The sequence below is a fragment of the Poecilia reticulata genome, chromosome 15, assembly GCF_904066995.2.
Source record: "Poecilia reticulata chromosome 15, P_reticulata-male-v2, whole genome shotgun sequence".
NCBI classification, from domain to species: domain Eukaryota; kingdom Metazoa; phylum Chordata; class Actinopteri; order Cyprinodontiformes; family Poeciliidae; genus Poecilia; species Poecilia reticulata.
In genome coordinates this window covers 14261134-14278478 of record NC_088844.1, presented here as the reverse complement: position 1 = coordinate 14278478, position 17345 = coordinate 14261134, and the positions used below count along the sequence as shown (strand labels likewise).

The 17345-nt window shown below is 36.3% G+C and overlaps 1 protein-coding gene across 2 annotated transcripts in view; it reads right to left on the bottom strand.

Annotated features, from left to right (window-relative positions):
- LOC103476798 (cGMP-dependent protein kinase 1) overlaps window positions 1–17345 on the bottom strand; it is a 91148-nt gene that overhangs the window by 28880 nt on the left and 44923 nt on the right. For both annotated transcript variants that reach the window (XM_008429389.3, XM_008429387.3), the window contains exons 4-5: window positions 6612–6717; window positions 2206–2269 (exon numbers count right to left, since the gene is read on the bottom strand). In XM_008429389.3, coding sequence (XP_008427611.1) covers window positions 2206–2269; window positions 6612–6717 — 170 coding nt within the window. The remainder of the gene's footprint in view (window positions 1–2205; window positions 2270–6611; window positions 6718–17345) is intronic.

Here is a 17345-nt window from a genome sequence, read left to right as displayed (position 1 = left end):
GATTAACAGGCTTCTGCACCACTTGACGGCATGCAGAGAAAGTCATGCAATCAATTCAATCAAGTGGTCTGGAACAGTGACACGTTTAAAATATGCAGGCCAGCGGTCCCTGAGGACGAGAGTTAAGAAACACTGCCACTGGGATAAGTTACAGTGCTGAAGTTATCAAACAGCCATTACATACAAACTACTGCATAAAAATATATACATATGTGTGTTGCAAATTAAATATATTATTGGCATTACAATAAACTTGTGTATATTGACATTTACTTTTTAGGCACAGATGCCCTTTGCTAGCAACAAATATGCTTAGTGCTAACATTTTGAGGCATTACATGGTGATATACTGTAAAGTGTGATACTAGATCCTTAAAAAAATATTTTTCTCTTTTAACTAAAATACAGTTTATCTGTCAGTCAAACCAAAAGCATCTGGGATGGAAAGAATATATTGTGATTCATGATTTTGTGATTTTAGTTTTGTATTTTGGTAAGCAACTAACTTCTGAGAGTTGCAGTACTATTAGTAATGCAACTTTACCAATTCAATTAGGTTTCTCAATAAGTAATTATTCAGTAGTGAAAGATTTTCACACTTACATTTAAGTGTTGGTTGAAATAACCTCCAGCACTAGGTAGTATACACATTTTCTAAAGGGTCTGGTGCTTGAAGGGTAAAGTGATGAAGGCAAGTTGTGACACTTTTAATAGAACATTAGAAACATTTTTACAGCATCTAGGCAACTCAATTTAAAGTTTCATTTGATCCTTGCACACTGAGAGCATAAGCAGTCACAGATTTTTTTCACAACTTGTGAAATATCCTGGAACTGTTGCTGATAAACTGCTGAGATCAATAGCTCCTCTTAGACCAAACTACCTCACACTGTTATGTGCATTTGTGAAAACACATGATGTTTATTTTAACCCCGACAAATAGTTTTCTCCAAAGCAAGGGGAACAGTCTGATTCATTTTACTAATCAAAACGCACTTATGGACTAATCAAAACTAGATGAATGACTAAACAGATGTTTATAGCCTCGCTTTAGTAGCACCATTTGACTTATTGTCTCAAATTAAGAGAACGCCTTTGATCATAGAAAATAAAAATTAATGTCAATTTGTCTAACGCAGAGAAATCCCGAAGCACTTCAAACAAAAAATTGGATCAATTAGTATACTTTATAGATTTTTAATTACTTATTAACAGAAAAGCATCTGGAGATTTATTATTTTATTTAATAAATACTATTTCTTAAATTGATATTTGGACAGAACAAACTCACAAAAAACAAGTCATTTTAATGTAACAGCATGCTGATCTCCACCAAGTCCTGCTGTACTGATGCCGTAATTCATGCCAAAGGAGGCCCAAGTATTGAATTACCAAAACTTTCAGAAGTCTGACATTTTTGTTTAAAATCTATTATGTAATATTGTAAATTTCTGAGACTCAGAATTTTGTTTACTAAACATTTTAACCCTTAGAACAATTTCACTTTAAATATTTTATACTTTGTTTATAATTTAATAAGGAATTACTCACTATTCATTAGTATTTGAAACAAATAAGATCAAATAATCTTAAAAGCAGGCATAGTTGATGTTATTTTTCACTACAGTGTTTTTACATAGGACAAACATAAAAAATCTCAATCTGCATTTAAATTGCATTATCATACGATGCAAAGTCTTTCTTAATTTTCATGAAATCTATGATTGATGCATACATTAAGCTAATCTCTCCATCAGTGTGAAGTAATGGGAAAGCAGCAGTGAAAGTGACTGATGATGCTTTCCTCAGACCTCACACTTCAGTAAGAAAAAAAAAGTCATTATAATAGGATTTAAATCATAATGGATGCCAGAGTGCACCACTGAATGAAACACAAAAATTGACTCATTTTGCAAAGCTTGGTTGAAAGTAGAATGACGTCTGTCTGCAACATAATTAATTCCTGAACAGATTAAGGTCCACCACCTAGTTGGTCTGCAAATTAGTTCAACATCACCACAGCAACTAAACAACAATTGTACTGTCTTCCATTAAACAAATTTAATAATCCCTAAACCGCTTTCAACAAGTAAACATGATCAAGAATTAGATTTTATTCTCTAAATAAAACAAAGGTGTGAAGTAAAATCTGCTGAGGTAAATGTATGACTTGTGGGTTTTAAGATGGATGGATCGACTCCATACCTCTTCAAGGACATCAGCAAGCTTGCTCAGAATGTCTTCCTGTAGGTCATGAAACGTGGGGACACTGCAGAAGAAAAAAGGATATTTTTTAACAGGATAGTGTAAAATTCAAATGTTTTGTCATGTACATTAACCCGCAAATCCACTTAGAAAGTTGCAGTTAAAGTAAATAAGTTTAATCATCTGAACTCCAGGGCCATTGTTTTACATAATGGCCTGTGATGCCCTCACACAAGGACCTAGGAAGATCCTTCACACTCCTTATTCTCATCAAAGATTTTAAGAGAAAATGTCAGATCACTCACTCAACTGCCAGGAAAATAATTTACAGAAAGAAATATTTTAAACAACTCACACAGTATTTAAAGCTTGCTGTCCTAGCGACTCTGGCCTGAGGTCATACTGTGTAAAGTAAGAGGTCTCTAAGACCTCAGTTTTGTAATTCTTCTTGCACTCCCAGGTAACTGTGGTAACTGATGATGCAAAAGCACATAAATCTGCAGTCAAACAGAGAGTGAACAAATAAACCAGCAAGGAGGGTCTGCCAGGAAATATGCTTGCTCTGTCCAAAATGACCATTAGAGCAAAAGTGCAGTTCATCACTATTGGCAAAGACCAGGAGTTAGGCACAGTGCGCTTTGGACAGTGACAGACAAAGCATTTCTAACAACAGAATTATACAGCACAGATTAATGACCACATTTTAACAAAACAGCATCACACCGGTAATGCTACTGTGTACAAGTGGTGATAAATTTGGAGGTGGCTCTGCCACTTTCCAGAGAGGGGAGCTTCAAGTTCTGATTTATTGTAACAACGCATAGCTCATTTTGAATGAGGGCATAAAGACAGCGTAATGATTTTTACCTTTGGACCGTATCTACAAGAGAATGGCTCCAAAAGATAAATGTGGGCAGATGGAACAACTAAATTCAAAAAAGGAAGAGCACTTAAATGAAAACTTTGCTTGAGAGTTGGAGCACCATTTTTGATGACAGGCAGAGTTTCAGCAAGGTGGATTTTTTTTGCTAAAAAAGGAACAAAAGAACATGGTGTCTGAGACTTGGGGTGTATATAAAACGTAAACCCAGAAAAATATGTGTTCTCTTAACTTATTACAATAAATCATTGATATCAAAGTACAACTTTTTTCGACAGATTTTATACATATACAATCTGAAGCCAGAATTTCTATTAAAGCAGTTATGAGTTCGAGTATTTTGGCCCATGTAATGATATTTTTTTATTATTATTATTTTGGGAGGAATATGAATTGCTTAGCAACCCATCTTCAATCCAGTCTTTCCAGATGGTTATTTTTAGAAAATCAGTTTAGTGTTTCTTAAGCAACTGACCTATGAGTCATTCAAGCACAAGAATAATTATCAAACTTAACTGATAAGCACTGTTTTGTTAACACACAACAGCTTCTCAGCTGGCAACTAATAATAATAAACCGTAACCTGTGGGCAAAAAAAAAAAAAAAAATGCAAGTTGTGTAAAAAAAGATATTCAATGAAAGCTTATGGACATGAAACCAATTTTAAAAGGACATGAATATTGTCAAATATTAAAATGAATAAATTAAAACAGAAGAAAAGACAACTTAAGACCTTGTGTGAAAGAGTAACTCATATACCCCCTAAAAAAATCACTCTTAAAAGAACCGCTGAAGGTTGCAGCCTATCATCTATAACGTCCAATCGCCCAACCGTATTAGCAAGGTAGTCAATAGAAAGCAGGAAGAGAGAAAAGAAATCTTTGTAATTAGATTTCTGTCTTACATGCATTATTATATTCTCAAAGTATGCTGGTGTTAATACTGCCAAACATACGTGGCAAGATGTGTAGTTACAGCGTAGAAAAATTAATATATCAGCACGAGGCTGTGATGTTTGTTCCGGTGCTTCCAGGCAGCTTATATGGAGGCAATCTGTCTGTTATTGAGCGAACCAAATAAAACAGAGCTAATGTTTATCAAGAGGGAAAGAAAATAAGCCATGTTGCTGAACAAAGCCTTATCTTCCCATATCATCTCTTCCTCTTAGTTTCTCCAGCTCCCCATCATCCCCCACCCTGAGCTCATTTTCCATTTTTTATTACAGTAATCTTAGCCATCTTGTCTCGGCCTCCAGACCATGGCCACTTTGTGATCTACATGTCTCCAGTTCCTCCACAGAAACACTAGATTTACTAGAGAGGCCTTGAACAGAGGCGGCCCAACTCTACGTGAATTATACAGAGTTTGAAAGGATCCATCCATCCATCCATCCATCCATCCATCCATCCATCCATCCATCCATCCATCCATCCATCCATCCATCCATCCATCCATCCATCCATCCATCCATCCATCCTCTTTACATCCTTGTCCCTTAGTGGGGTCGGGACTACAAAGCATGTCGACACAAACAAAAAGCTTCTGTTGTACAACTCTGATCCAACAGCTTCATTTGGGGATGCGTAAGTAGCTGCACAGCACCACTATTTGTTTTCATTTATGCAATTGTTTTGTTTACGTTGACATTTCTAATTTCATAACTCAACTCATTGCGAGAGATTGCGATAAAGGATAAAATAGGATTTCCTCTGTGCCTCTAAACTAAGCAAATTATGCAGACTGTTCTCAAAGGGTTTTCTCTTCAAAGTGGGAGGGGAAAATGTTGAGTGTTAACCCACCAACTCTAAAACTTTCAGTAAAGAAAAAATGCATTTTGTACATTTGTGAGCGTTGGTTAACTAAGTGTCACCCTTACCTTTCCTCTAACAATGAGTGAACGTGATTTCAAAATGTACGCTCGGAAGAGGCAAAAGCTCCTGACAAGTACACTCAGCTGCTGTGTTTGAAATCATGTGGGATCAATGTTTCCAGAGTCTTCCTCCTCCACAACTTATAAGTGCAAATATGTAATTTTCACAGCAGTTAAAGGGCGGGTGTAGGCTCACAGCAACCAGTCCGCTTTTGTTGTTTGCTAAAACCTATAAGCTCTTTTATTAGATCTTCTTCCGAGGAGCGCAAAGGGAATATAATTATGAGCTTATTAACAAATGCTACCATTAATCTCTGATTTCCCCCAAGACACCCGTCTATAAACCAAACATAGAGTAGATCTATTAAATATTTACTCATCTCTCAAACTCTTATGTAAGACCTGTGGGGAGAAGAGAGCTGCCGTTCTGTACATCCTTATCCTATCTGAAAGAGGCTGTAAATGTTTTGAGATTTTTCAAGTCAAAAGGGTGTTTTAATTTCTTTTTCGAAGAATCTTTAAAATATTAGGTAAGCAATTACATTCTGTTTTTTCTACAAACATGTAATTTTTTTTCTGTTTTTATTTGATGGAGGGCTTTCTGTGCAGTTTACTGCAGATAGTGAATTTCCAGGTTGAAAAAAGACATTTCTTTTCTGAAGGATGCAAAAAAACATGGGATGTGAAATTTTCAGTGGTTAACGGAAAAGGCGTTTTGTACAGTATGTAATTTTTATTATATACAGTTTCCTCTTTGCAGTCAGGTATATTGCAACTCTTAGCAAGCCACATTGTGTGTATTGACCGAGAATAAATTAATAAAACCATTTTATTTCAAGTAAATAATCATTTGAAGTACATGTTGTGTGCATTATGCATGCATGAAAACATTACTTGCAGCAAACATAAGCAATTTCTATCTACTTTTTTGAATCAAGTTGCACTTGTTATCTTGCTGTAAGTATCACTTGAAAGGAAAAACCAAACAGCATATTGGCAGTTTGGGGGTTTAATAACATTGTAGCATTGTGAGCAACGGTAGAAATGAGACATTAGCTCATTTTAATATGTACTGTTCCCTTTCATTTGCCTTGGGTCAATAATTCACTTCAACAAATATGAGCAGTAGTGCATATAAATGATGTAAGAACATCACCTAAGTCATAGCAATTAAGGGTTTCGTGTAAAAGAAGAAAGGTAGCACACAATTTCAATAATTACTTGAAAATCAAAGCAAATTAAAGCCGAACAGAAAAAAGCAGGTAGATAAGCGATTTATTAGCTGATTGTGTGTCTCCTTCTGTCCTTTGATGCATATTTCTTTCATCTTATACTTCATGCTCCGGGAACCTTTTTAAATGATAATAAGCCCCTCTTTAAAAAAGTGGTTAGTGCTTTGTCGCTCCTTAACAGATAGGAACGCCGACATTCTAGAAGAAAGACACAAGATGTGCCTTTCAGATGGTCTCTGAAGTTAGAGTTATTGCAAAGAATATCAAGAATTACAAATTGTTTGAGAAACAGTTCACACACACACACACGCATGCATACACACTACCCTGAATTAATTTTGTTAATTCATTCATTGAATTTCAGATCAAAGACCTATTCAGGCCGTTTCCTGTCACCGTGAAACAAAACGCTGCGGTTGCTCACCTTTTCAGAAACTCCATATACTCTGTGTGTTTAATGAGGCCCGTCCTCATCATGATCGTCTGAAAGCATTGCCGGTCGATGGCCCACAGCTTCACATTTGTTAAGGCTGGAAAGAAGACCACACACAGGTAAAGCCATGAAAGACAATTTATGTTGTCTGGGAACCAGAATAACACAAAGGAACATACAGTTTATGCATAATGCATATTGTGGAAGAGCCTTATGTTTCGTGCGTTCACAAAATGAATGCACTGTGCACTTAAAAGAGAAGAGAAATCAACGTTAGTAGTTTAACCCAAGACAACCAGAACTGCTCCTTGGAGGTGTAAACCTTTACGTTCTGTTGCAGTGTGTAAAAAGAACTACCATCCATGTGTTTTATTTCGCCTTAATTCTGGTCTGGAGCACAAAAAGAAAGTTCTGTACAATTTTTTTGTTTTTTCCTCCTACCCAGCATTTGGGAGTTAATTCGTGTTACTGCACGGCTGGCTTGCCTCGAGTAATGCTACAACATTTAAATTGGTTCAGGGTCATGATTTGACTGTGGAATATCCAATTTTTTATTAGTTTAAGCCCCTGAGTTAGACAATTACTCTTTGTTCTAGGAACAATTATCAAAATGTGTGACATGACTGAAAGTCACTCTGATATTCTTCCAAAACATTTCAAAATTAATTATTCGCAAACTGACTGCTGTCTGTGCTGGCCTAAGGCAGCAGCAGCCCAGTACAAAATACAGGGCAAATTTTGGGTTAAGTGGTGCAGATTATTTTCTTATGTAAATTTTGAAACATTTTTGCAGCATTTTCAGACTAATTAGTGAGAGAAGCTGGTGTATTAAACACCCTTTGTTTTCTTATTTTCCTTTACAAGAATGTAACAGTATTTTTCTACTGACACATTAATGTTGGGTGATTTTTTTTAACAGTATTCAAACTGTTTTCAGTTTGAATTTTTCCAACATGTCTTGTTGTTTTGAGTCTTTTACTACATGGTTGGATAAGTCAGTTCTGATATTGAAACACTTAAAGCTGCATCAGTGTGCTGTTTCCTCGAAAGCTCAGTCTCTGATTGACCCCAAGTACTTAAATCTGATGATCCGAAACGACCAATACAATAAGAATACAAGTTACTATTACTGCAATGTGATCTGCAAACTTTGAGGTTGGATACAGTCTTGATTTAATAAAGTGAATCACACAATTGTAAAGACAATCTGCCTTGGGCAAGTCGATGGCGACAATAATGCTTATCTCTATTCTATTCTATTCTATAACAGGGGCAAATATTAGCGTTGGCTATAACTGTTTACTGCCTTACCTGTAGCCACACGTGAAATATTAAATAGAACCAAACTTCTAAAGAGTAAAAAACCTGTCAGAATCTTGTCCATTTGCCATCTTTCTATCTGTTGTTGATTCACAGATTTTTAAAAATTCAGTTTTTGAGATTCTTTTCATCGCGTTAAGCCTCAACAGCTGTTTTATGTTATTTCTTTTGACTCCTCTGACATCATTTTCGATCAGAATATGTTTCACCTGAGCAGATCACTGGCGTAACGTGCAGCCTCTGTTGAAATCCAGACCGCGTGGGGTTTCATCAAAGCAGTGGACCTCTAACCCACAGCTGAAAGTCTTTTTTTTCTTCTCTTAAATTCAATTCCATTTTAAATAAGACATTGGCTTGTTGAGGTGGAACATGAACGACAAAAAGTAAAAACAAAAGAATATTTATCTGGCTGATTTAATTGTAAAATCACTTCAGTGCTTTGTCTTATTGCTATCTGTTTCATATAAATTATCCACATTCATTTTTTAAGCAGCATCTTCTGTGGGAAAATACTGTTATTTCAGCTTCAACACCTCAATTGTGCACCTACTCAATAGTGATTTAAAAAGTGAAATAAATCTATGACCTGATCCACCACAGAATACAAAAAACCTCAGGGGTGACAACTGGGCACAAGGACATACTGCAAAAAAAAACTAGTTCAGATAGCAGACTACTTGTTATTTTGTCTGAGTGTTGCTGTACCTTATCTCATCCTCCAGGCGTGAACTTTCTCAGAAATTTAAAGATAAAAATTGCTTTTTTTCCTGATAACCTCAGGAGTTTATTGATTATAGAGGGATTATTTTTTTCTTGCTGGCTCAGGTATTGAAGTTGTCATGCACAACATGGGGGAGCAGTGGTTTGTTTTACAAGTAAAACTTCTAAAAAGAAAAAAAAAGAAGAAAATAATGCATTTGGATTAAATAGGATACAGCCATACCAAACTCATAAGTAAGATTATTTTACATGGAGGTTTTCCGATTCATACATAATTTCTTTTAAAAGTTAGATTTTTTTTGTACGTGGATCAAAGCTTCCATTTGTCCGATGACTGAGGAGTTGAACTGGGAAAATCAAATGCAATTTACTGTCCAACACTGGTACATATCAGTAACTTTAATGTACGGAGAAAGTTATTTTACTTGAATAATGCAAACCAAAAAGTGAAACTAATAACATATGGTATATAAAATGTTACTAGGATTTATTTTTGCTGACATGATAGCCATACAACAGGCAAGAACTGACGCTAATTACAAGAAAAGTTAAGCCAGAAAATGTAATTGCTAAGAAGATGGCTGCTCACACAGAGCTGCATCCATGCATATTGATGGACGGTTGCAGAACCAACAGGGATAACTAGAACCTAGAGGAGAGCAGAGGAAGGTTTGGACTGCAGCTGAAGTCTCCAAGACCCGACACACATGACATGCCTTTCTTACCTCCCAATCCATTCCTGAAACAGAGACGATGTCAGAGGCGTTTGAGTTACTTAAACATGAAAAAGGTGGATCAAAGTTATCTTTTGAATAAACTTTGCAATTAGGAAATCAGTGAGTGACCAAGAGTAAAACACTTTTAATGAAGAACTATAAGGCTAATATAAAGTGTGTTTAATATAAGTCTAAAAAGCTACACAAGAACACTTGAAATATACTTTGTGTGCAATGAAGAGATGTTGTAGTTGAGTGTTACTTTTTCAGCTGAATTAATGAAAAACGTGACATTTTTATGATATTCCAGTTATTCGAGATGCAACTGCATTATTCTTTAAGGACACATTCCCTGCTTCATTCACGACTTGAATCTTGCTATAATTTGGCAGCACTTTATAATTAGGTCAAACCACATGAGAAATGCCCTCATTACAGAAAATGACACTGCCGTCAGATAGATACTGTTTCCTGGAGAAGAGATTCTAAGACACAAAACGACACAAATCTCAGAGAGATACAAGCACACAAATACGTTTTATCTGTGAAATCGCACACATTGCTTCGAATCCTAAACATAGCGTCTAAATATATTTTCCACAATGCCACATTTCACCTTCCAAGTGTGTTATTAGTGTCAGCCATAACTGGATCTGGTTACACCTTATCTAATCAAAAAGGTTATTTGGACTTTTGCAATGCGCAAAATGGGGACAAATTGCCGCAACTCGGAGCACAGACCCAACAAATCTTGTGTATAGAAATAGGTCCGAGGAGAGAAATGATTTGACCCAGAAGCAACGCGAGTGGGAGGTCAGACATTATTGGCAATTGTGTAGTGTTTGCAGTGAAGTATTTGGGAAGAAAGTGGGAGTGTAGAGCGCTGGGAAATAAGATATGTAGGGAGCTCACAGCGCACAGCAGTAGGTAAACGTATTATTTGAGGACTTGGCTAAATTGCGGTGAGACTCGGGGAGCTAGTTAGCTTGTGCTGAAGGTACAGATAAATATGAGTGCTCAAGGGTTACTGACCACTTACTTCACAGTTTGCCTCTGTGGATCTGTGCCAGCACAGCCTGAGCAGGACAAATATGAAGATGTGCATCAACAGTATTTATAAATATCCTAGGACGTCCCTCATGTATGTGGTATACAGAGTGTAAAGGACAATACATGAGTACTGAACGTGATTTCCTTTTGTTCGTTACCCCTGAATATTCAGGAGGTTGAATATACGTTAAACAATGGAAATCACTTCGTAATATTTTGGAATTCTTTATCACGCATAACTTTTTAGTCTGTGCTGTGTATGCAGATTTTGCATATGTTCTGTTTTTCAGCAGTATTTGTTCTCTTAATCTCCATCAGAAAATTGTTGTTGGCATTCTACGTCGTGTTTGTTCCTCGTTCTCGTTGTTTGTTTTCTGGATAAAACAGATATTTATGTGCAGACAGAATTCTCCGTTAAGTTAATTCATCTCTCCCGTTTCTTGTCATCTGGAGTCCTTTCAAATTTCCACTAAAACATGCTAAACCATTTCTTAACTCCATCTTGTTGACAGACGTTCAACATCTACTTCCCTTCTGTTTTGGGAAACTTCGTCTAATTTACACATATTTTTGCTTTAGAATGGATGAAAATTGAAAACTATCCAATGTTTTCTTATTCAAGTTGCCTTCTTCAACGGATCAAACAGTGTGGTTTGTTCGTACTGCTAAAAATGTTCAGCCTCCTACCCATGTTGGGCTAAATTATAAATACAGGAGACATTGCAAATGAAAGGAAGCAAGCAGGAAAAAGATACATGCAGAGGAAGCAGTTACTCCTGCATTCAGTTCAATCATAACTCACTGTAATTTTGTTTAAGATAAAGAGATTATGCAAATGTGCAACGTGTGTTAGTTCTTGTAATGCAATTATGGCTAAAATCACATAAACATAGGAGAAACCATTTTAATGATTTATTGTACTCCTGACATTTTACATCCAGAGATTATTATGGAAGAAAAAAAAATCCCAAATTAGTCTGACATTTCTCACAATTTTGTCACGGGTATTATATATATAAAAGTCTATATGTATTGTATATGTAAAGTCATGCGTTTTCAATTAACATTGTCTACAAAAGCCAAGGTTTCTACAGCATGATTTAACGTTGAACGGGTGAATAAAAAGTGTCACAGCTAGAAATGATACAGTATCTGAAAGTCGTGTCTTTTAGAGACAAAAAAAAGAAAAATCAATGACCAGATCTGACACAGGATCTCAGAGTTGTTAGTTATTAGTCAGGTCATTAGTCACTTGCTAATATCCTTGTGAAATATTTTGTGTGTGCTAAAATATTATTGCATATGGGTAAAACTGGTATTTTTCACATAAAATGGTTTATTTCAGTTAAAATATTAAAAGTCCTGAAAAAGGACTTTCACATCTTACTGTGTTAGAGGATGCAAAACATGCATTCTAAGACGAAGTTTCTGTCTCACTTCCTCATCACACCATTGGCTGTGAAATTATGTGTTTTTTCTATCTGCTTTCTGCAGCAGGTGATTTTAGAATATTACTGTGGAGATTATCCAATTGCGTGGAAAATAAAATGTACAGCAAAATCTCAAATGCAGCTATAAATATGAGTAGTTTGCATACTGATGCTTGGTCATGATCCACGTTGCAATTGTGGATGATTAACTTGGAGCCGCCTGGCTCCGAGGGACACAGTTTTTGTCTCCAAACTAATTAATGAGAGCAACAGCCATAAGAGTTTTCTGTCAGGAACGTTGTTTTGACGCTTAAATGGTTTTAAATTCTGATTCTGTTCAACTATTGCTTCCGAAGTCACAAAAGAGATCAGTGATTCTTGCTTTTAATTAATTGCTCTTTCATCATTTTCTCTTTTTAAAGAACTTGTCAACATGAGTCTCCCTTTTTTCCCCCCTTCCTGACTTTGACAAACAATCGTACACAAACAAAGCCACAAAGACACAAAGCCACAGAGTGATGTGAACTCTGTGTTTTGTTTAGGAAAGTCTCACAGGAATTCGGCTGTCAGGGCTGGGGGTGGGTGGAAGAAAGTAATCTCCTTTCCCCTAAAGTCATTAATAACATCAGCCAAGTTTGATTATATCTACATGAGTTCTTTAGAGCGTGAGAAAGCAGGACAGGTCATTTACTAAGAGCGGCAGAAACTCTTGGGGGTAAAATAAAAAAATTGTATCAATGACCCACCTAGTCATTGCTAAAATGTTAATCATAAGGTCATAGTTGAAACAGCAGGAAACCAACAAATGCATTTGTTTTGTGAAGCTTTTCGTATTTCAGGTAATCTCTCCACCAGTCTGATTAACAAATAGTTACCGTATTTTCCACAGTATAAGGTGCACCGGATTATAAAGCACACCTTCAATGAATGGCCTATTTTAAAACTTTTTTCATATATAAGGCGCATAGAATAGACGTTTCGGTTTGCCAATTTGTGCTGTACTCTATTATTACATATCCACATTTGTAAAGAAGTGGTCCCTGAGTACTTTGTATAGTAGGCTGTCCCAGTCATTGTTTCACTCACGGTATTGGTGTTGCGATATTGTGCCCAACTGCTTTCTGGGTAACACAGACCAACTGACACGCTGCCGCCGCAGTCTCTGTCTCTCTTCCCTCGCCCTCCTGCCCCCCTGGCTTTAAATGTATTATCAAACTTTATTAACAAGCCAGCGTTCTGACAACTATCCCAGCATGCACCGTGCACTTTTCTTCTACGGGCGAAAATTAAGTCGGTGGCTGCTTACCGTAGTTGCTAGACCTGTTGTGGCTCAATATTGGTCCATATATAAGGCGCACCGGATTATAAGGCGCACTGTCGGTTTTTGAGGAAATTGAAGGTTTTTAGGTGCACCTTATAGTGCAGAAAATACGGTACTCTAAGTTGGGGCAGAATCTTCTTGAGCTCATCTAAAAGATTCAGGGGAGTGCATAAAAATGGGAAAAGTTGTTCTTTTTAAATATAAAAAAGAGCAACACATTTAATTATTTTAAAATATCCAATAATAGCTTATGTTTCTCAAAGAGTTTTTATTTCTTGCATTAAGTGAAACAAAAATTTTTTGTTACTTTCTAAACCTACCAGTCTTAAAAGCGGGGCTGTTTTAGACTCCAAGTCTCAGGTGGTTCACCACTCCAACTCCATAATACAAACAAACTTCTCAACCTTTGCTTTCAGCATATCTTAACTGGAAAGTCGTGCGTTTCAATTAACATTGCATTACCATGAAAGACCACAGTAAAATAGTTGTTAAAACGGCATGCTGTTTGTTGAAAGAAGCAAACAATCTCATTTATTTCAAGGTTTCATTTTTTCACATCTTCAGCATTGTATTTCTAATTTATGAAAGAGAAGCATTATTATGTGCTTTTAAAGAGGAATCCTTTGTACGCTTTGAAAGAAATTTTTGAGGTAATTTGAAAAACTACCTTCGCTCGTTTGGTTTTGCTATTCATTTCTTTAAAACAGTCACTGAAAGTTCACAATTTACAGTTCTACATGGACACCTCTCACAGATGCCAGAGTCTTATATACATTTATTCTGTTGATGATGCAATTGGATATTTTTTTCAAACACTGGAGCAATGATTTAGCAACCAACTTCAAAAACAAAAAATCTTGAACAGGAACTAGGAGCACAAGTTGTGGTTTTTATTCCAGAGTTTCAAAAATATGTGTGAAGATTCAAATGTAATTAATACAGCTGCACCAATATTTTGTTCAAACTCCCTTTGCCAACTAAACCTCAACACAACACTGTGTGAATAATGAAACAATTGTTAAGCATGGTGATGGCAGCAGCATGCTGAGGTTATTTCACTGTCAGTTGCACAGATGCACTGCAGGGGGTGGAATGATGAAGAACTGCAGCTTAGCATCTGACTCAATGGTGCCTAAAAGTGATGCCAAATTTATAAAAAATTATTAAAAATATATGTTTTTCCACCTTTAAATGTGTAATAACAAATTAAAGACATAATATTTTAATATAATGAACAAAGCAGTGATTTTGTGGAGAAGAGCTCTGTAAATCCGGATTAAATATGGTTTCCGTATTTAAGGAAAGGAATTCTATTTCTGAATGATTTTTTTCCCTATCAACAGTATTGAGGTTACCCTTTGAAAACTCTTGATTTTTATTGAATGGATCCACCAAGGGCTGCTTTTGAAAGTGACTGGATGTTTTGAGGGTCTTGTCTGACATCACATTGAAACGAAAGCAAAAAGTGTGCCAATGAATTCTTTGTCCTCCACTTATAATCTGTTATTATCTTCCATATTAAGAATGTTTGTATTTCTCAGCACCTTTTGAAATCATTACAGTAAACCGTTTGCCTTGTTTATTTCTTTTAAAATGTTCATCAGCTAATTTGTGCCTGCGGGCCTCATTTGTACGATGACTTGTGATCAGAATACCTTTGAAGGGCTGCAAACGGTGGCACCTTCGACGACACCGATCTAGTAGGTGGAAACACTGGGCGCTCCAACAGGACAATGATCCTGCATCACATCAAACTTCGGAAGGACAGGCTAGCATTGACCTTCTTGAATGGGCCTGTCTTATCCCTAAAATGCAAGAGCAATGGATAATAAAGAAGATCCATGGCAGGAAGCCAAACAATTCAATTAACCCTTTCTGCCGAGACGAATTGCCACATATTACGACTAACAGTCTGCAGAAAACTCATGGTGCTCAGGTTTAGCTTGCTAAGAGATATCAAACTAAAAATGTATTAGAGATTAGATGTATAATCCACAGGAAATCTAAATTGAATTTTTGATTTCAAAATTCAAATTAGTTATTTCACCCTGAAAAAGAAAGAGGTGCCTTGTGTATCCCTAGCTGTACAGAAAATCTACAATATAGAGAACTAGTGACAAACAGCACAGAAGCAAACAAGAATGCTTTACGACGACAATAAAACAAGCAATATGGTTGTGATAACAGTGGCAACAAATGGTGGTTTGCTAATCACTATTACGAAGGTACTTGTCTATAAAGGGAAATATTGAACAAAATTAAAGATAAACTGGATCTTCAGAGCAATGGCCCAGAAAGGTCAAGTGTACGTGCAAGTTATTGCAGAGGGGACAAGTGAATCAGGTCCAAATGTCACACAAATCCATCTTAAAGTTCATCAGAAATGTAAGCATTAAATATAAATGTTAACCTTATGCTGGTGCATGAAGACAAGTCGGATGAAAAAGTCAGAATTCGTTAGCATTGATCCAATCTCCTAGAAAGCTAATGGAACTTGTGCAATTGACTTTTTGTATGAAGCAAGAGTGATTGGGTCTTTAAAGTTTGATGATGAGAAGAGTCGCGACGGCAATTAGATTTAGATTGAAATGATAAATCTAATAATTGGATAGACACTGTTCATGTACACCCAAAATGCGAACTGCAAGGACTGGGATAAACTGCAAAAGCATTGATGTTCATTTTAGTGGCATGGCATATTTGTGTGAATTTGTGTATCAGCAGAATGACATTATATGAGTAGAAGGAGTTAAACATCTAACATAGAACATGCAATTGATAAAAGAAATAATGTAAGAGAATTAGTTATCTTTTTTTTTTTAATGTGGCTTTGTAATGTGTTGAGAACATTTATATAATCTAAAGTGACCTTTCTAAGCTCTGCCAAGTATCCCTTACTATATCCAGAGCTGTAAGTGATAAGAAAAACTTTTGTGGAAAAAAAGGAAAAGCTATTTTCCTTCCCCTGTCAAGTGTACCTTAACATTAATCAAAAACTTACTGTGTTCTATATAAATTGCCCTCTTTTTGGTTTGTGAGATAAATTCTAATTATTTATTGTCTTCAGCATAATGGATATTCAACAAGAAACCATTTTCCACAGAGGAAATCAGTTTGAATAACTCTATAAATTTCAGTCTTGCCCGCCTGCAGAAAATCAAATGGAGGAAATGAAGCGCGTTTGCTATTCATCAGCAGGCTGGTTATTTTTAGGTCCAACCTCCAGGTTGTACCAGGTGAAACTTTCAAAACGTGCCTTTTTTTTTCTGTGGATCAATTCAAGCCCTGTACTAAAGAGTGTTGAATTACCAGTTTTGCATGCTAGAAAAAAAGGCAAAAAGAGCAACTTGGTAAGCACTGCCAGGTCTGTTGTAGTGATTGCATATAACAGCATGCAACAGAGTGAAACTATTTAATTTTTTATTTTTTTTGTCAGGATTCAGCGAGCACAAGAGAATTGCACTTTTCATCTTCTCCAAAAATAAGCGCAGACATAACTTGTTGCTGCATGTCATGAGGCCTTCTGTCAGTAAACACAGATGCTTCGCTTCCTGCTGAGAGAGGGGGGGGAAAAAAAGCATTCAAATCTCTTCACCTAAAAATAACTTGAGAATCCAGAGAGAATTTCCCACCTACTGCTCGGCTTGTGCCGTTGTGTGTCTGAAAACACTTTTGATTATTTCTTGTTTTGATGAAACTTCAATTATTCTGACAAGAACTGCCTCCACGCTGTGGGGCTCCAGTGTTCTGCTTAGTTTCTGTAATATCCACGAAGAAGCCATTCAGAAGAATGATTATATAAACATTAGCCAAGTCAGCAGGTGGCCCAGATTATAAATGTCTTTATTTCTGTTGTGGGGTTGTTCGAGGGGATAAATTCTTCTCCTGTTTCAAATATTACATTTGACTGAGAATTTATTTATATGAAAATGTCGTGTTTGTTACGTTCATCTTGCCAACTAACGCTCAACTCAAGGAGATGTGTCATATTTTCACGACTTTATTTTTCTCTTAGCAGCCACAACCACTGAATGGTATGTATAAAGCACTGTCCCCCGGGTTAGCTCGGAGATGTAGTGTTTATAAATACACTGTGCAGAATGTAAATTTGAAACAGGATGCAATAACATGCTAACCATTACTATTCCAAAGAGTCCATAAATGTGAG